This window comes from Cynocephalus volans, chromosome 3 (assembly GCF_027409185.1).
Source record: "Cynocephalus volans isolate mCynVol1 chromosome 3, mCynVol1.pri, whole genome shotgun sequence".
Lineage (NCBI taxonomy): Eukaryota > Metazoa > Chordata > Mammalia > Dermoptera > Cynocephalidae > Cynocephalus > Cynocephalus volans.
Window position 1 is genome coordinate 21175656 of NC_084462.1, and position 20687 is coordinate 21196342.

Genomic DNA, 20687 nt, shown 5'->3' on the forward strand with positions numbered 1-20687 from the left:
GGACCTCTTTATATGGTTGCTTCAGTACCCTCATGACTGGACAGCTAGCTTCCCCAGAGGGAGGGACAGAGAGAGACAGAGACAGAGAGGAAGCCACAATACCTTTTATGACCTTGTCTCAAAGGAACAAGTTGTCATCTCTGCCATGTTCTATTTATTAGAAGCAAGTCACTAACTCCAGCCCATATTCAAGGGGAGGGGAATTAGCCTCCCCCTCTTTTTTTTTTTAAAGATGACCGGTAGGGGGATCCCAACCCTAGACTTGGTGTTGTCAGCACCATGCTTTCCAAAGTGAGCCAACCCGCCATCCCTATGTAGGGATCTGAACTGCAGCCTTGGTGTTATCAGCATCTCACTCTCCCAAGTGTGCCACGGGCTGGTCCTTAACCTCCCCCTCTTAAGGGAAGTATCAAGTAATTTGTGTACATATTTCAAAACCATCCAAACCATGAAATACAACATGGAGTGCCAACAAGCTGATTAACTTGCATCACCAGTTCAAAAAGTATCACACGTTAGTCCCTGTGCAAGAAAACTAGAAATGCCCTGAAATCTTGCAGTTCTTATGTGAAAGAAATAAATGTGCCTGAGAGCTTCCCAACTGTGATGATGGTCCTAAAATTTTCGTGATATTACCAATAACGAGAAGATAAAAGAGATGCTTCCACACTATCAGAAACATTTTTTTTTTCAATCAACCATACTAGAGAAAAGGCTATTTTTCTACTCTCTATAGAAAATATTTTAAGGGCCGAGCCCGTGGCGCACTCGGGAGAGTGCGGCACTGGGAGCGCAGCGACGCTCCTGCCACGGGTTCAGATCCTATATAGGAACAGCCGGTGCACTCACTGGCTGAGTGCCGGTCACGAAAAAGACAAAAAAAAAAAGAAAATATCTTAAAATCATTATCATATGAAGAGGCAATCAGAATGTACAGTTACAGAGATGTAGGGAAAAGGGTTTTATAGAAGTGTGTGAGGTAGTTAATAAAAGTATTGTGTTATTTTCTGGATACTGTGCTCTTTGTGGTATCTATGAGTAGCACTGATCTCATGAGCAGGTGACCAGAGCAGTTTCTCAGAGCCCAGTGCTCAGAATGGCCTGTGATCATGGTTAAAGCTTTGCAGCCATTGTCTTAATTATTTAATAATTTTATCTTTGGATTTATGTGGCAGTGATGTCCAATGAGACAGTAGAGCATGAAACACACACTTAGAGCCTGGGCACATGTGTAGTCCCACCTCTTGTCCCCACCTTGCCTCCCACAATGGGTTCCTGGCTGCCTGCTCCCTGTGCCCTGGCAGTCTAGCAGCCTGGTCTCCCCGTCTCTGCCCTTGCCCACTGATCACTGCCATTTCACTCGGGGAGGGCCTGGGTGTAGATGTAGAGTGGGTCAGGTTAGGTCAGGAAGGGTCTGGTCAGATTCTTGTGCCCTATAGTCTCTCCGGACAGGGCACAGTGATGTCTGTCCACCATGGATGGGGCCACCATGCATTTGGTGGGCAACTCGGCAAGGACAAGTCTCTCACCCACCCCTGACCCAGGTATCTAATGTATCCTGGCATGGAGGCTGCTTCTGCCAAGGGTTGGAGTGGTGGTGCATGGAAAGGGGGATGCCTCCCTCAAGCCATCAAGTCCAAAGGGATTGTCCCTCCAAGTCCAGTGTAGACACTCACGTGCTCCTGACAAATGACCATCTACACTGGTCCATCTGGCATCCCCATGCCATAAGGTGTGTTCCCTTGGCCCGCTCTGTGTCCAGTGGACCCTTCTTCCCTCCAGCCTTCCTGAGTCTTGCCCATGTTCATCTCTTCTGGCCAGCTCCAGGCACTCTCCATGGACAAGCCTTGAAATACGAATTGTGTACTTTCAGTGATTCCTTATCCGAGTTAAATGCTCTATTATTTGCATTCAAAACTGACATTGCTGTATACAAAGACAAACAATAAAATTCATGGTCATAATTTAAATTTTTATTTCTTCACTTAGAATGATTTTACACAGCAAAGAAGAAATACTACAAGTTGAGAGAGAGATTGCAAAAGGGAAAAGCTTTATCTTTTAATACTTTAACAGTACTTTCCCCCCCTGCTTTTTGAACCTGGGACCCCGCGTTTTCATTTTGCACTAGGTCCCGCAAATTATGTAGCAGATCTTGTTTTCTCCGTTTGTAATTTCTTGTCATCTAGTTTCTCATCCTACAGAAATGTTCACTTTTCTACCTAATTTCACATTCTCTTTCTTAAAGACATTCCCCAGAATGGTAAACTCTTTGGACCCCCACATTAGCTGCATCTTTCACGAAACCCCCAATATTAACCTTATCTTGAGTAACGCAATCCCAGATTGATTTTTATTTTCCTTGTATACTTTTTCATACAATGAGCCTGTAGAGCTTATTGTATGAAAAACTCACAAGGGAGTGTCACTTCAAAATTAAAGGAAATCGCTGGCACCCGAAGGGAGGCGGAAACCCGACAGAGGGAAAGTTGGCTGGGAGTCGGGGTCCTTAAGACGGAGCCCCGGCAAGACGCCCGGCCAGCCTGCACTCGGGAGCGTCCCCTTTAAGGGGCGGGGCAGTGGGCGGGGCCGGCGGCAGCCCGCTCTCCCAGGTTGCCCTGCGCGCGCGCCGGCAATTCGGCCACGTCCCTGGCCACGTCGCGCCCGCTCTCGCCATCTTCACCGCTTCCTAGCAGGCGCCGCCGCTGACGCCTGAGCCGCCGAGCTCCGGGGCCGCTGCGCCGCGCCGACCGCCGTCGCCATGAACATCTTCCGGCTGACCGGGGACCTGTCCCACCTGGCGGCCATCGTCATTCTGCTGCTGAAGATTTGGAAGACGCGCTCCTGCGCCGGTGAGCGGCCGGGCGAGGCCCCCAAGGGCTCGGGTGCGGGGCCGGATCGCCCACAGGACCCGCCGTTCTCGGCCGCTCCACGGCCGCCGGGCCCGTGCTGGCCCGACACACCCCCTCGGTTGGCTGGGCGGGCGTCCGTACCCGGGGGAGAGCCTGCGGCCCTTTGGGGTAGGCTCCCAGGCTGGGCTGGGATGTCGCAGCGACGAGTCCCGCTCCGCACTTGGTCCGCTCGAGAACTTGAGCCGTCGGGGCGGAAAAGGCGCTAACCAGACTGCGCGAGGCCCTGCTCTGCCCGGGAAGTTTGGGATTGGAGTGGGGTGGGGTCCAGCAGGCGTGTTCCCGGCTCTGAGCTTTAATGGGGCGCTTCTCTAGGCAGGACCCTGGGTGCGGAGACCCCGCGAATCAATGGGATAAAGGGGAGGAGGATGGGCAGGCCCGCTCGGCTTGACGTGGCAGACAGGCCGGCCCGGGAGGTGGGGCGGGCGGGAGGAGAGGTCGTACTGCTCACCACCGTGCCCCTTCAAGGGCTGAGCTCTAGGTTAGGGTGTCGGGTCAGCCCTGTCCTTAGAGTTGTGTGGGCTTTACAGAAACCCTTGGGAGCAGCATCACACTCGCCGCGGGAGGGACTGTGGGGAGGTCTTTAAGTGAGTTTCTTGGCGCACTTAAAGCTGCTTTGAGAAACGAACTGGTTTGGCAAACTCGGAGTGCCCCCATCTAATAACGGCTTCTCTGAAAATTGCGGCGCCGGGTACCGCTGAGGTCTCATGTGGTCTCATGCAATTTCTCACTCCACGTCACCAGCGAGTTGGCCTCGTCCTTCCTCAGGAGTACATGTTTCATGCAAGCATTGCTGGGAGGCAGTGAAGGAATCTTTCCCAGATAATAGCTGTGAAGGTTTACATTTAGTTAATCCCCAAAGCTTAAGAATTGCAAATTTTTAATTGATTTCTTAAAATGCAGCGCCTTCCTTAAACTTAATTTTGATGCTATGGCTTCGGTGAAATAACTTTGGACAAACTCAAGAACTTCGTTTTTTCGGAGGCGGTGAAAGACGGAGTCCTGAAGGACCTAATGGCAGAGATTCCTTTTAGGTGATTTATTTCTTAAAATTTTCACATCTAAAGCAACACCACATCTTTGACTCTACGGTCTGCAAGCTTCACCTGCCTCCCTGGAACATAGCTGAGATCCAGGAAGTAAGCAAAAACAAGAAAGACCTTTGAGCAATCAGAACGGGTGTTACAAAGTCCATGTACTGAAACTAGTATGTCTGACTTGGCGGCTCTCAATTTATACGTAGTTCTGAGAGGCTCACTTGTATGATTTCCAGTGATATCATATTAATTTCAGCAATTATGATAACTGATATTCAAGTGCTTGCTGTGTACCAAGTAGTCAGCTAAATGCTTTATGTGGCTTATCCCAGGTAGTCCTTAAAACAACCTTATAAGGTAGGTGCTGTTGTCTTCATTCTGTGGAGTAGGGAACTGAGACTGAGGACGGTGAGTAAATTAGTGATAGAGCCAGGATTGAAACACAATCAGTAACTAATAATTAAGGATTGAATAAGTATATACTTTAGCCTAAATAATTTTAGTTTAAACATTTGATGCCAGACCATTAGTTTAGGTCCTTTTTTGTTGCACTCAGATGTTGTTACTTTTAATTTCTAGTTTTGCTCCAAAATCTGTCTATGCATTTCTTCAGCATGTTTCATATGTTTCTCAGAATCCCCTCCTTTGGCAAGTCATTAAATGTTGAAGTGTGTCTCTCCTAAATTTTTTTTTTTTTTTTTTTTGGCGGCTGGTGTATGGGAATCCAAACCCTTGTTGTCAACAGTGCGTTCTAACCAACTGAGCTAACTGGTCAGCTCTCCTAAACTTCTATCCAAACTAAGATGTTTGGGAGGATTTAGTGCAACTTCAGAAATAGAATTCTTAAGGGAACCTTGAGTAACAAGGAGAAAGGGAAACAGTTTGCTATTTTGTTTGTTAATATTCACTGTTTTCATTTGGGAATTTTAGGAGTATTAAGGAAAATATAAAATACTTTAGTTAAAATAATAAGAAAGGAAGATAAATAGGTGAGTTAAGTTCATGTGTGTTTGCCACATATTCCTTGGGCATTACTAAACTGTTCTTGTTCTCAGACTTAGGATAACTTTCATTCTGGTAAGTGACTTTTCCTGGCCTTAAAAGCAAAATCACCAAGATAATTTATTTAGAATTAAATGCTAAATTTGACTAACCACTTTGTTTTTCTGTACTAAATTATAAAACTTGTTTAGAGACTTTTGAAAGAGTAAGAATTTGATATGAGTTTCTCAAATAACTGGAATAGGAGACATGTACATCCAGGTTGTGTTTCTCACTTTAAAAACACTGTATTGAGGTTCCTAATTTTAGGATTTTGGCACTTGTTTTGAAGTTAATTATTTTGCTGGTGGGTTAGCTCATTTGGGAGAGCCTAGTACTGGTAACACCAAGGTCCTAGGTTCAGATCCTTGTACCAGACAGCTGCCGCAAAAAAAAGAATTAATTTTTTGTTGTTGTTGCGGCTGGCTGGTATGGGGATCCAAACTTGGGACCTTGGTGTTGTGAGTCTGTGTTCTGACCAACTGAGCTAACCGGCCAGCCATTTGGTACCTGCTTTGAGCATGCCTGCAGCCTCAGAACCACAGTGCTTTTTTCCCTTAAAGTTCAGGAATGAGGCAGGCTCTTGAAGAAGCTAGAAATTCTGTTTTCCTGGCAGTTGAATTCCAAAACAACTGCCTTTAAGGACTTGTTTTAAACTGGGGACAATGAGTTGATCTTGTTTGAATCTGCATTCTCTTGTGTTGCCTTTACAGAGGGGTGCCAAAATAAAGTGTGAGTTTCTCACGTTCCTGAACTATTATTGCAACTTAATCCACATATGCTGAAGTTGTCACTTTATTTTTGTCCTAAACACTGATCAGGTTAGCCTTGGGAAAACAAGCCATGATTTTTAGATGAAGGGCTTCATATCTAAATTTTCCTGTAGGCTGATAGTTATTAATGCTGTGTCTACTGAGTTTAAATTTCCTGTGGAGAGGGCCGGCCCATGGCTCACTTGGGAGAGTGTGGTGCTGACAACACCAAGGCCATGGGTTTGGATCCCTATATAGGGATGGCCGGTTAAGCTCACTGAGAGAACGTGGTGCTGATAACACCAAGTCAAGGGTTAAGATCGCCTTACCAGTCATCTTTTTTTAAAAAAAATAAGTAAATTTCCTGTGGAGTCCTTCAGAGATTCATGACCCCCACCCTTCCTCTCCTAGCCTCTCTCATTCTCTCCTTCATCTGTTGCTTAGATTATTGTTAGATTATTGTTGCTTCGATTACCTGTTGTTATGTGGGTTGTAAACTTTTCATCTCACCAAACATGACAGGAGCATATAGTGTCCCTGCATTTCATATAATCGGACAGTTTATGTTTTTGAAGTAAATGGAAAACATCTCATCTTTTATTGTCAACATTGAGTACTTCAAGAAGCTTTTGCATCACATTCCCAGCTCCCTCTTTTAGTTGTGCGTGTGTGTGTGTGTGTGTGTGTGTGTGTGTGTGTGTGTGTGTGGCTGGTGCAGGGATCCAAATCTTTAACCCTGCTGTTATCAGCAATTTTTTTCCCCCAGCTCCCTCTTTGTAGCAGCTGATGCCTCTGTTCCTCTGAGTGCCAGTCTCTTGAGTAATCATTGCTCTCAAACATTTATTGACCACCCATTATGTGCAAGGCCCTGCAACACAATTCAGAGAAGAATCTTAGAACTGTTAAAGCTCCTCCTCTCAAGAAAGCTGCAATATAGTTGAAATGATAAAATATGTAGGAAAAGATTAAAATGTAGGGTATCAAGACTGTAGCCAATAAATCCTATGGGTGTAGAGTGGCAAGAAGGATCGCAGTCAAGGCTCCTCTGACTTTCCAACAAGGAGTGGATAAGACCTCCATGAAGAAAAATATAAAACTTTGCTGATGGACTTAGGAGGTGATCTGAATGTATATTCATATCATGGTCCTGGATAGGACCAGTCAGGCTAATGAGGAAGGAAGATGACATGCCCCTACAAATTAATGTATTAATTCAGAATATCATCAGAGTTAAGGACAATAAACTGAAACAATCTGTAATATAGTTAAATAACAAAAGGTTAATAATATCCATAATAAAGTACACCTACGAATAAGAAAAACTACCTGATAGAAAAATGGGCAAAGTTGGAAGTTCACAGAAGACTAACAAGAGACCACAATTAAGCATGAAAGAATGTCCACCCTCATTAGGATTTGGGAACTTGAATATTAAAACAGCAGTGCATGCTGTTATTTGCCCACTGGGCAGGAAAAAGTAAAGGGGTTTGCGTCCTCTAATGTAGGCAAGAATGTGAAGGAAAGGACGTTCCCATATGGTGTTAATGGACATGTAAATTGGCACAACCTTTCTAGGAGAAATTTGACAATATCAAAATTTAGAATGTTTGTGTCTTTTATCCCAATAATTCTAGGGAATCTGAACTACAGAAATTGTCCTGTGTAAACAAACTATACATAGGTATAAAATATTTGTCATGCCTAAATAAGTATAAAACACTGTCTACAGATATAGAATTGTTCATGCGGTATTTATAACAACAAAAATTATAAACAACCGTAGTGTCTGTTAATGGAGTGGTCACACAAATTTGAGTACATCCACACTGAAACACTATGCAGCCATTAAAAAGAATGAACTAGAGCTAGAAGTATTAATAGGGGAACATGAAGCTCAGAATATTAAGTTCAAAAAGCAAGTAGTAAAGCAGACGATCAGCCCCATTTTAAGAGGTAAACATGTAGGTACAAACACAAACACACATATAGAAAAGGGACTTTTAAAAAGCCTGCAAAGTTGCACTTAAAATGGAGGTGGGAGTGGTGTTGAAAAGGTCCTTTCACTTTGTTTTGTTTTGTTTTGGTGGCTGGGTGTTAAGGGGATCTGAACCCCTGATGTTGGTGTTATCAGCAGCACACACTAACCCTTTCACTTCTTATTCCATGTGTTTTAGCCCAGTTGGAATTTTTAATAAAATAATTAGCATGGATTTCTTTGTAAGCAAGAAGAAGACAACACAGTATATAGTAAGAGCTGTTATTCATCAGTCATTTACAATGGCAAGTATAGTATAAAGCACTTCAACTTTTTCTCTTTTCAACAGTCCCACAAAGTTAGTATAATTTGTCTCCATTAGACAGATGCAGAAAGTGAGGTTAGGGAGGCCAAGTATATAATGGGCCTAGGCTTACTCTGTGCATCAAAGGCCTAACTCCAAAGACTTTTTTTCCTGAGTCACATTCTGTGATAAGTGAAAAGAGCCTTGTTATGAGGCAGTTCTTAGCTACTGAGCTGCTGATTCCAGAGAAACTTAATGGGTTTTAGGAGAATATCCGGGTGGTTTGAGACAATGGTTAGGAGCACAGCTCTTGAATGCTGCTGTGCTGGTTTTCCTGGTGGTCTAACCTACAGTGCCTGGTTGCATCCCTATTCTATAAACCAATAGGACATAAGAAATGCAAATTTTAACCTGAAACATATTTTATTATTATTATTTTTCTTTTTTATTTATTTATTTATTTATTTTTTTCCTGAAACATATTTTAAAGTAACATACACTGAAGTATATAGTAACGGGCTTCTATTAAGCTTTACTTGGCCCAGTGGAAAAAGACAAGAATGATGTTAAGTTTAATGATTGATTTCCTTTTAACAATATGAATGTTTGGTGCATTTGGTATTGGGACATCAGTTTCTGAAATGTTTACAGTGAGTATTCTGTGAGAGCCTGATAGCCTTAGCATGCTTTGGTCTCAATTCAAGAAACTGACTATGGGAGAAACTGACTGGGAGCCAGCTCTGGCTTAGTAGCAGGTATTCCACCCCCACCCCCTTCTGTCTTCAACTAGGATCCCCACCTTCCTATGAAGACAGAACAGTTTTGCTGTTTTAAAGGAAGAAGTTTCTACTTGCTTATCAGGATCCCAGGCCAAAGAGAACAGTGTAGAACTGTGTGAGCGTCCTCAGATTTCCAGCATGGAGGTTCCTGCATGGATTCTACACCCTGGGACAAGCTGCAGACTACACACTGCCTGTCTGCTCTCCTCTGCCCCATGCTTGCTCAGAGGGCTCTCCCCACTTCTAGCTGGTAGTAAATTAGGGCAGAGCCCAGAGCACATTGTCTATTTACAGTAATAGAGACACAGTATGACTTGGAAATTTTTCAGAAGTACTATCCCAGAATATCACAAAATGAGAATTTGCCCCATGACATAACACAAAACGATTTCCGTTTTCTTTTGTCCATTTGTTCATTCATTCAGCAAATATTTTCTGAGCCCTGCTGTGTGTCAGGCCCAGTGCCCAAAACAGGGAATACAGATGGATTAAAGCACAACCGGCCCTCAGCATAGGGTGTTGGGGTAGAAGGCAGGCAGTAACCAGATCATCACAGTGTCTTTTTATAAGTTTGGTAATTGGAGCTAGGGCAGCTGCTGGCATGAAGTAGTTCCTATTATGTGCTTGCCGAATGAGTCAACAGCACAGAGGGGAGGGTGTCTTCAGAGATGACCTCCCAGAAGAGGTGATATGTTGAGTGAGTCTCAGAAGGGGCTGGTAAAAGTGATGTGATGGTCCCTGGTTTTTAGTACAGGAATGCTGAAAATGCGGATGAAATTTCAAATCTGCTGGATTCCAAAGTTCCATTAGAATAAACCCTTTACAGCAAAATTTGCCAATCTGAATCCTATAAGTTTTCATTTAAAAAATTGGAAAGAACCATATAGGCAATGAACTGGAAATTTATCTCTCAAGGCTTCAACAAATATCAAATGTGAATTGTCTGCACTCTACTCTTTCTTCCCCGCTTTAGTATTCCTTCCCCAGTTTTATCTTAGTTAGCATTAGCCTCATTGTTTCTCCTTTGGAACATTGATCTCTGATAGAAGAAAAAAAGTTCTCCATTATTGGTGAAGAGACTAAACAGAGCAGATTTACTATCTGTATCTCCTCCTTTGGCCCTTGAAATTGGTTTCTATTGGTGGATTTGGAGGGATAGAGTCAGCGTTTTCTTCAGTTTTTATTTAGGTGTTTTTGTGAGTAAGATGGAACTGAAATTATTCATACTTCAAAAGTAACATTCTTACATCCAGGCTTTTATTTTCAGCAAGCTGTAAAATGATTGTTTGTAAAATGTCATGCAATGATCCCTGTACTGGCCACCAAAAAAAAAAAAAAAAAAAAATTGAAAAACAATGTGATTTTCATGTTTCGGAGGAGTGTTGTGAATAATTTGGATGCACTGACATTTCTGTTAAGTACATGCTTGGGCTGGCTCGTTAGCTCATTTGGTTGGAGTGCAGTGTTGATAACACCGAGGTCAAGGGTTTGGATCCCCCAACCAGCCAGCCACCTAAAAAAATAAATACATGCTTACTAAAATGTGTAACATTGTGAGGTTTGCATTGTAGGTGCGGGTGAGTGGGTTCTGAGGTTTAATCAGTCTTTAGTTTCCTTAATGAATTCACTTAGTCTCCAACATCTGAAACCCGTAGTTCATGTCCTTTGTCACATAAATATTTGGCCATAGAGAGGTCAGAACAGCCATGTGCACACTGTGTGGACTTCTGGTCTTGCCCAGCTGTGTCTGATGTGTCTCACAGTGCTCTGAAGGTGGGTTGGTGGTTGGAGGTGGAAACACAGTTTCAAGGTGTTAAAAATGACAGCTGCTTTTGAAGAGGGTAATATCAGGTTCCTACCCTTGTGTTGCCATAGCATCCTGGAATGTTTTTATATGAATATGAGGTTGGTTGTATGATAAATCTGAGAGATGGGATTTTTAAAAATCATAACATATTCAGGGAAATGCTGTCCTCAGCAAAGTAGTCACCTTACAAGGTCATGCCATCATTGGGGGGCAGGGGAAGGTGTTCCTACTCAGACTCTTACTTGAACCAGTGTTCCTTACTTGATTCCTCATACCCTTAATCATAGTAGATCCCAACTCTGTTCTCAAAAGACTTGTCACCATGGACGTATTGTTTTGAAATGGAAAAAAAGATCTGAAGGTAAACAACAAGTTACAACACTAAAAAGCAGCAGAATTATCACAAGAAATTTATTCCTGCATACAGTGAGATAATTGAGAAATATGTTCATTTGAGTGATATACATCCTGGTATATTGGAGGTGACTTAAGTCATTTTCGTGTAGTCAACCATCATAGTAAGATGGAGCCTCCCAAAAGGAGTATGGTCAGACATATTATGGGAAAGAAAAACTAAAATTTATCTTGTTTATTCAGTCATCCCTAGACCTGGGCTTTAGACCCCATGTCTCCACTTTCCCTATCTGTACTTCCTGCACAGTGTCATCTAAAGGAATCATAAAGCTCTTCAGAGCTTTTCTGATGCTTTCCTTTTGTTTCTTTAGGTATTTCTGGGAAAAGCCAGCTTCTGTTTGCACTGGTCTTCACAACTCGTTACCTGGATCTTTTTACTTCATTTATTTCATTATATAATACATCTATGAAGGTATGGTATGGCACCTGATAGGATGCATTTTATCCATAATGCACAGACCTAGGGAAACTTAGTTTATTTCACCTGTGTATTTTTAATTCAAAATCTCCAAGAAAAATTTCTACGTATGCTGTTATTGACTTAAAAACTTAAGGAACACTTAGTGTATACTTAGAACTGGGAATAAATAGAATTATCATTAGGCATATTTTTTGTTTCAAAATACTGTTAATGAGGGGCCAACCCTGTGGCGCACTCGGGAGAGTGCGGTGCTGGGAGCGCAGCAGTGCTCCCACCCGCGGGTTCGGATCCTATATAAGGATGGCCGGTGCGCTGCTCACTGGCTGAGCGCAGTGCGGCCGGTCACAAAAAGACAAAAAAAAAAAAAAAAAAATACTGTTAATTAAAATACTTTGTACTTAAAGTTCCACAAGAATGATAAATCTTCTAAAGCTCTTGATAACCTTGTAGAAAGAGGGATAACTATTATATTTTCAAGCAGTGGGAAATTACAGACTCCCCAGAGAAATTCAGCAAGTCAGTACTTAACAAGCAATTAAAGCCAGGACTCCTAGTTGCAACATTTCCTTTTGCTGCTGTGTGAGGGACTATGTGTAGACTTCTATGTACTGTTTTCTTTTTCTTTCTCACTTAACCAATTTTTCTTAAACTTCTGTATGTGTGCTATTTTTATTACTTTTGTCATGCTTAAATAACATCTGTACCATAATTTACTTAATGTTTTTTAAACCTTTTAACCTGTCCTGACCATGACACCTTTAGTGTCCTTATATTTCTCTTAATTCACATTAAAACAGATGTATAACTATTAAAATACAGAATGCATATCACCTAACATCTTGTATACCATTGGTGGTACACATTTCACACTTAGGGGAAGTACTGGACTCAGTTCTTTCCCACAGTCATTGAACTCATGCTTATGAACACCTACAGAGTCAGGCACTGAGGATATGGCAGAAAACAAGCAAAAGTCTTATAGTCTGGTGGGGGAGAGTAGACAGGTCTTGGCGGTTCTGAATAAATGACTGCAATTTGTGATGAATGCTATGAAAGAAAAGTATAGGGGCTCTTAGGATATGCAGTAGGAGTCTGCTTTTCTTCATCATTCATTTTACAAATACTGAGCACCTGTGTGCCAGGCACTGTTCTAGGCATTTGGTTACTGACATGCCCAAGGAAGTAATATTTAAGCTGAAGCCTATTGGTGTGGCATTTTAACAACCCGCCTCAAACACTTTGTTTTCAAAAGTATTTTTATAAGCACAGGTCAAAGTAGACAAAGCAATATTTGAGTATGTGATCTTTATGCAAAAGCAAATTTGAGTCATCTGTAATCATTTCACTCTTACTACAAAGTGATAGGAGCCTAGAAATGAGGAAATAATTATGAGTAGCTTACTTAAAAATGGCTCAGTCCCAGCTTGTTGTCTAGGCAACTAAAACTACAGGCATTACAGGTGTGTGAACAAGAATCTTCCTCCTTTCCCTTTAGGATTCCCAGCTTTTAGAAGTTTCCTTCTTGTTGGTTTCCAAAAAAAAAAAAGATTCTTTCTTGCTCTTTTGGTTGTAGTTTTCAAACATGTCCTGAAATTCAGCAGAGTGAAAGCCAAGTTGTACGTGCTTATGTCTTTGTACTTTAACTGCCAGGCTCTGGTGAGAGGAGAAAAGCAGCCATTTTTCCCGAGTGGCTGCTAAGGCCTTCATGGGCGTAGTGTTGGCTGGCCATAGGCTGCCCTGAGCCTCGGCTGGGTGTGCTCCTGAGGGGGGTTCAATGTGTGTGTAGATGTGGGTGTGTTTTGTTTATGCATGTAGATTATGTATTTTATTTTATTTATGTACATGTGTACATGTATTAGTGTGTGGAGAGAACTCCTCTAACAATCTGTTAATGTTCCTTGATTTTTTTTTTTTTGGTAGTTCTTTAGTATATGGGTATAACCTACCATTTTAATACTATGTTGACTATTTATTTGCAAATGTAACTGCATGATGAAGTGCTAGGGACAGTTTAGTGTCTTTGTGCTTTTTTAAAAGCATATGAAGGCTTGATGATTGCTCTTATTTTCCTATTAAGTCATTTGCATGGATGTTTTCCTAGTTAGGTCTCATAAGTTCTTTCCTAAAATGAAGTAGTACCATGCAGTGTAGCTGCTGTCCCAGTTGTCTCTGTTCATGGACTAAACCTGATATTTGATTCATTGGCTGAAATTTCTGCAATCTGAAAATTGACATAATTTCAGAATATCAGACTTTTCCTTGGGGTTAGATGAATATATGACATTTGGCTTTTTGAACGTGAAAGAACACATACTTGTAAGTCCTTGAGTTGAGCATCTGTGCTGCTATGTGCACAAAATTGCTACCTTGGAGGCAGCAAGTTTTACACATTATTCTTAACTTTAAGTTTTGCTTTTGTTATGTTACCAGACAAAATTTAATAGCAACAACCGGAATGTTCAGTGTTAAAGTAACCCAATTTAAGTAAAAACCATCATTACAAAGTTTAACATTAATTACATTATCTTTAGAAAAGCGGTAGATAAGAAATACCATCATGCTAGGAGGTCCATTGGTTTTGAACTACATTGAACTTCGTATTCTTTTTTTTTTTATTAAGTTGCTATCTCATAGTTTAAAGTGAGTAAGGGCCGAGCCCGTGGCGCACTTGGTAGAGTGCTGCGCTGGGAGCGTGGCGACGCTCCCGCCGCGGGTTCGGATCCTATATAAGACTGACCAGTGCACTCACTGGCTGAGTGCCGGTCACGGGAAAAATAAAGTGAGTTAAACTTACACTTAACATATGACCCAGCAGTCTCCTTCCTAGGTACATACCCAAGAGAAATGAAAACTTATATTGACAGAAAAGCCTGTACACAAATGTTCATAGAAGCTTTATCCAGCATCCCCCCCAAACTAGAAATAACCCAGCTACCCTTTAACTGGTGAGTGAATAAACAAACTGTAGTGTGCCCATGCAATGGACTGGTACTCAGCAATAAAAAGGAACAAATTATTAATACCTATAACAAGTTTGGTTGACTCTCAAATGCATTATGCTAACTGAAAGAAGTGTCGACTCAAAGGTGACATACCATATGACTCCATTTATGTGGCATTCTAGGAAAGGCAAAACTAGGGACAGAAAACAAATCAGTAATTGCCAGAGGTTAAGCCTGGGGGAGGCTTGACTACAAAGAGACAGCATGGCAGAATTTTGGGGGTGATGGAACTGTTTGTGTCCTAATTTTGGTGGTGGTTATATGACTCATAGAACTGTACACCCCAAAAAGTGAATTTTACTATGTTTAAATTTACACTTGATCTTAGCCAAAAGGCCGAGAAGTGATAACTACTATGTTTAAATTTAAAGATACCAAAAAAGAAAAGCTAAGGGGAAAAAGTCCCACCTTTTTGAATATGTGGGTGATATAAAAAGCTGAGGGAGTTGGAACAATTGCAAGGTACTGACCACCTGGTATTTTTTCTTTTGATTTTAGCTTATTTACATTGGCTGTTCCTATGCCACGGTGTACCTGATCTACATGAAATTCAAGGCAACCTATGACGGAAATCATGATACCTTCCGAGTGGAGTTTCTGGTGGTCCCTGTGGGAGGCCTCTCATTTCTAGTCAATCATGATTTCTCTCCTCTTGAGGTTAGTTCAGGTTATTTAGTGGTCATGTCTGGTTCCCTAGATAATCTGTTTGCAGATAATGTGGGGCTTTTTGTTTTGTTTTCCAGTTTGGCAAACTTCTGGTACAACACACACTATTTGGTATAAATAAATGGTGGACAAGAATTAAGCACCCAAGGGGCTGGCCCGTGGCTCACTTGGGAGAGTGTGGTGCTGACAACACCAAGTCAAGGGTTAAGATCCCCTTACCGGTCATCCTAAAAAAGAAAAAAAGAAAAAAAAAAGGATTAAGCACCCAAGTATCAGGGTGTCTGCTGACAGCTTATTGTCTTACTCTCTTTTAGAATGTAAACTCAAAACTATTTCATTATCTTGACTTCCAAATACAGAGCCCTGCCTGTCCTAGTGTTTGAAGAACATGGTCTTCTCCCTACCTTGGCCCAACTTTTGTTTCTTTTCCGGGTGTGATGTTGTACATTGATACTGTGTCTGTGGATCTCCTAAGAAGCACTGCTACACTCCTCAATTTTAGGAAGAATGGTTTGTGGTACCCGTGGCACTGTGCAGTGAGCTTACCTGGTCCTAAGTGCCTTTTCCTTCCCCAGTGAAGAGCTGCTGCTTAGCATCCTGGGGTTTAAGTTTTGTGCTGCTCTTGGTTGTCTGATGGGTGTTAGGAGTGCCCAGATTATTAAAACACTCAAGGACTACTTGTAAATCCTTCTGTCATTGGCATGAATTACGTACCATGAATTAAACAGAGAGTTTGCATAATTACAATTCTGATTTCTTACCCCTTTGATTTAACCATACCAAAAAGCCTAAGAAAAATAGTGAAAATATTTAGTCTGAAAGGAGATCTGCTAATGAGGAAAAACAGCGCTGAGGAAGTAGAAGGATCCTAGTTATCAGTGTTATTGACCATGGTGGAAAGCAAGATTGATTCAGGACTTGAAACTTAAGTGTGGGACCTGCTTATCCAGGAGAGCATCATATGTATAAATTCATAGAAAATTGTACAGGGAAGAATAAGATGTTGGAGAGACAAAGTAATGAAAATTCAAAGAGGCAAAGGTGTCCAGGTTACCCAGCTTATCATTGGCAGTGCGCTGCCTTTTAAATGTTGCTTAAGTTTCTATGGTTTATGCAGTTGCCGGGCTGCTTTACTTGGGGCTGAGATACCCGCACTTCCAGATTCTCCACTCTTTTTAAGCTGCCCCACAGTAAAGAAAGCGTGTTTCCTATGAACTTATGGTGGGTACTGGATCCTGACTGAAGCTTGCCATTTTTCTTCCAGATTTTATGGACTTTCTCCATCTACCTTGAATCAGTGGCTATCCTTCCACAGCTCTTTATGATCAGCAAGACTGGGGAGGCCGAGACCATCACCACCCACTACCTGTTCTTCCTGGGCCTCTATCGTGCTTTGTATCTTGTCAACTGGATCTGGCGCTTCTACTTTGAGGGCTTCTTTGACCTCATTGCTGTGGTGGCTGGTGTAGTCCAGACCATTCTATACTGCGACTTCTTCTACTTGTACATTACAAAAGGTACGTTGGGTCCTGCCTGCATTGCTCCTGCATCACATATTCTTTTAGGAGCTTGCTTGCCCAGCTCCCTTGCCCCAGCACTCTTCTGATCTGGCAGTAGCTCAGAAAGTAGAAGTGGCTTCAGAAAAACATTTTAATTGCTGTCAAATAAAATTGTGGATCAGGGTTTTCAGTCTTTTTTAATATAAGGACCTTCCTCTTTTCTTTTGTTGAAGCTTTATTGTTTTCCTAAAATGGCACATTTTCATTGTAAAAAAAATCAATCAGAACAGATAGTACAAAAGACAATCACCTGAAATCCTATCACTCAGAGATAATCTCTGTTTATGTTTCAGTAAACATCATACCAGATATCTCTCTATGCATATACACAGATACATGATTTATTTATTTATTTATTTTATTATTATTTTTTTTTACCTATATAGGATCCGAACCCGTGGCCTTGGTGTTATCAGCACCGCACTCCCCGAGTGAGCCACGGGCCGGCCCCAGATACATGATTTAAACTATACATGCTATTCTATAATCAGCTTTTTTCCCCACTCACATTTTTTCATGTCAGTAAATAGAAATCTACATAATTTTCAATAGCCATAGAGTATTCCATTATGTGTATGTACCAAATTTACTTTTCCAGCCCCCTGTTGATGGGTATTCAGGTTGTTAACGATTTGCTGATATCAAAATCTTTAAATCAACATCCTTGTATATGTATATTCTTGCATTTGTGTGAATATAGGATATGTAGATTTTACAAAAATCTGATGAAAGCTATGGTCCTTGCTCAGAGAAAATGCATATTTGTACATATGCACACAGATTTTTAAATATAATTGCTTATTTCCTTGTACCTTACTATGTAGAATCTTGTATGTAACAGACTTCTAGGAACTGGAAGAAAGAAACTGTAAGCTTGTTAGTATTAGTAACCTTTTGTTTTCTCTTCCTCTCTTTAAAATTCTAGTACTCAAGGGAAAGAAGCTCAGTTTGCCAGCGTAAGTGCCAAAGACCATCACCAGCATCTGTCCTTCAGGGTGCTTGGACAGAATTCTTACCACAGCAAAGGCATAAGATGCTTGACATGGAAAATCAGAAACTTAACTCTTTTATTGCAGATAGTCATCAGTGGCTCTGTAAGAATGCAGAGGAAAAGAACCAGAAGGTTTCTGTTTAATGCATCTTGCCTTATCTTTTTTTATTACTATGTACAAAGATTTTTTTACACAAAGAAACTTAATGCTGTATTAATAAATTCAGTGTGTAGCTTCAATTGGGATAGTTCTAAAAGTGAAGATTTTGTGAGGAAAGTGCAACGTTTTTTTTTTATTTTAAAACATTCTTTGAAATTGTTGATTCTTTGTGTCTGCAATGAAATTGTACTCCTTGACAGTTGATAGGTTATATATTCTTCCATCTATCAAACTTGCATTCCACTATATTTATTTTTTGCCAAAAGATGAGTTATGTTTGTTTGAAATCTGAGACACTATGTTCAATTTGGTATATCTGTTCAAATTTATTCCCACCTGACATGGAAATCCTTCCTTGGATGTCAGAACACTACATTTAAGGTTGGTAAGGATGACTTGCAAGTCTTATGGTTTTCATTACCAAAATTTTAGGACTCCTAAAGTAGATGGAGTCTCATTTAAGAGTCACCAAAGATGCCTGCCCTCCTTCCTGCTGAGAAGCATCAGTTTGAAACAGTCGCAAAGTTACCGAAGAATTTAGGGGGCAGGGGTCTGGACTGCTTGCCATCTAAGTGTGGGATGGGAGGGACAGTAATGATTATTTTGGTTGTAGGACTCTACTCCTCTGAGGAATGGAACACTTTAATTTATAGTTCCAAAAGATTACTACCAGGTCCATGCTCAGATTGAAATGGTTTTTCATACTACTTTTGGGTGGTAAAATGATTTACTTATTTTTTTAATTGGCAGCACCAATTACCATTCCTTATATTCTTTTTTTTTACTGAGCTCTTGCATGACTTATCTTGTGTTACCATCCTAAATAAACACTTTGTTAAATATAGACTAAATTGTCTTTTTTATATATATATATATATATATATAAATTAGGCCTTTGGAACATCCTATGATAATTTTTTGTTTTTCAATTGGCAACAAAAGCTCTATAGGGTTGCAAACATTTAAAGTCCACTTAATAATCCATAAAACTATGTATTTTGTGGAAATATTAGAATTTTTCCTCTTGATTTTGACATTATATTCATTTGCTATATATTTTTTGATTGATTTGATTTTATGTCACGCACTGTAAGTGTTGAATACTAACAGTGCTTACTACAAGAAGGATGTAGTGTTTTTGCTTTCTGCATTAAAATGTCTTGTGGAGGAAGGGAACTGGATTGGTTTTATTTTCTAGTGATTGTCTTAACATCTTTCTGAATTGGCAGTGCAACTGCATAGGTTAACATCCTGTCTTTATTTTACTTTCCCTCCTTGCCTCATATTTTTGCTTTTGTGTTTCAGTATCTTTCTAGCTTTAGTTTCTGTAGTCTGTTTTTATCCTCCTTGGAAGATTTTGAGAGTGTGGGGAAGCTGGGAAATCCAGTCATAGTAAGTTGAGCAGACTGCTTGCTGCCCAGACTGGGGGTGGGTGGGGGGCTCACGTCTGTCTTTGTGTATGTATATGAAACATGAGCTGGGATCATTCACCGGCGAGCACAATGCACAGAACAAGGATCTGGAACCTCAGCATATCCATACCTTCTGTAATCATTTTACCAAAGTAAAAATAAAATTGGCTAAGATGTTACCACCATTTTGTGGTCAACCAGGCTGACATCCTTAATAACAAGGTGCCTGCATTGGAGTGCTGGACTGGGCAGCATCCTCATGCATGTTGGAAACAAAGGCCTTGTGTGACACGCCTTATGAAGCACTGTCTCTTAGTTACTTTCACTTCCTGAATAAAGGTTACCAGGTAATTGATATTTTTTTATTGAGGTGTTTTTTATTTGTTTGATTTTTTTTTTTTTAATGTAAACTTGAAAAGAAATAAAGCAAAGTCCACAAATTTGCCCAGTTCTCACTATATGAAAAGCTGCTGGCTGTTGGCTGCTTACAGACATCAATCCATTTCCTGTCCAGTTCAATCATAGTGTTTGAATAGATTCCTTCTTCCTCACAGTCTGGTCAGGAGAGGAGCAGGCAGAGAAATAGCTTTAATAGAAATCACAGTAATTTGTGGGAACCCTAAGTAAGAAAATCAGAAGCTTTGACCTCAGACATGTGTTGAGTCTTGGCTCCCACAGTTGTAGTTCCCTGGCCTTGGATCTAATATGAGCCTCCTCCCCCCAGTAACATGGAGAAACACCTGCTACAGGATTTTTGTGAAGTTTAAATGAGTCACTGTCAGTGAAACAACGTAGAACTGGGTACGCTTTAAGTAATCACCTCAGCAGTCTCCTTTTCCCCTCCAACTGTTCTTTGTGCTTAGCTTCGGACAGCTGCCTCAAAAGTTGGCTGCGAATTGGTTCTGGCAGGAGCCCCTCTGGCTCATTAACGATATTGGTCAGTTTTGACAGAAGGTTCAGACTCTTCTTAGGAAAAGAATAGATGGACCATCGTCGCAACTTATCTGCAGTTTCAGTTACCTGTGGTCAGCCACGGTTGGAAAATAGGTTAGTACAATGCAGTACAATAAGGTATTTTGAGAGAGAGCAAGAGAGACCACACTCATATAACTTCTATTACAGTACATTGTTATAATTGTTCTATTATTAGTGATTACTTATCTCTTACTGTGCCTAATTTATAAATTAAACTTTATCCTAAGTATGTATGTATAGGAAAAAACAGTATATATAGGGTTCGGTACTATCTGAGGTTTCAGGCATCCACTGGGGGTCTTGGAATGTATAAAGTGGGAACTACTGTGTAGAAATTGACTCCTAGGTACGTTCCAAAACCACCCATCTGAGGTTTGATGAGTGGTGATTGGATCTAGGCTCCACATGAGTTTTTTTTCTGTGTGCCTTCACTGTCTAATGGACAGATGTGGAATTTCCAAGGAACCTGAACTGCCTAGTACG

General features: G+C 41.0%; 1 protein-coding gene across 2 annotated transcripts; it reads left to right on the top strand.

Moving 5' to 3' along the window:
* The first annotated feature begins 2650 nt into the window (after positions 1-2650).
* On the top strand, positions 2651-19584 carry KDELR2 (KDEL endoplasmic reticulum protein retention receptor 2). 2 transcript variants are annotated; one of them, XM_063089710.1, is made up of 5 exons: positions 2651-2852; positions 11330-11430; positions 14940-15098; positions 16372-16624; positions 17592-19584. In XM_063089710.1, the coding sequence occupies exons 1-5, from the start codon at positions 2762-2764 to the stop codon at positions 17624-17626; spliced, it is 639 nt and encodes a 212-aa protein (XP_062945780.1). In that variant the 5' UTR covers positions 2651-2761; the 3' UTR covers positions 17627-19584. The 2 variants fall into 2 exon arrangements, with proteins under 2 accessions (XP_062945780.1, XP_062945781.1); XM_063089711.1 differs by lacking the exon at positions 16372-16624.
* The last annotated feature ends 1103 nt before the right edge of the window (positions 19585-20687 follow it).

What these genes read in the sequence shown, in the direction of transcription:
- KDELR2 (XM_063089710.1), top strand. Translation starts at nt 2,762, where the DNA reads ATGAACATCTTCCGGCTGACCGGGGACCTGTCCCACCTGGCGGCCATC. An exon ending in TATATAATACATCTATGAAG is followed by an intron (nt 11,431 to 14,939) that starts GTATGGTATGGC and finishes TTTTGATTTTAG; the next exon opens with CTTATTTACATTGGCTGTTC. An exon ending in CTACTTGTACATTACAAAAG is followed by an intron (nt 16,625 to 17,591) that starts GTACGTTGGGTC and finishes TTAAAATTCTAG; the next exon opens with TACTCAAGGGAAAGAAGCTC.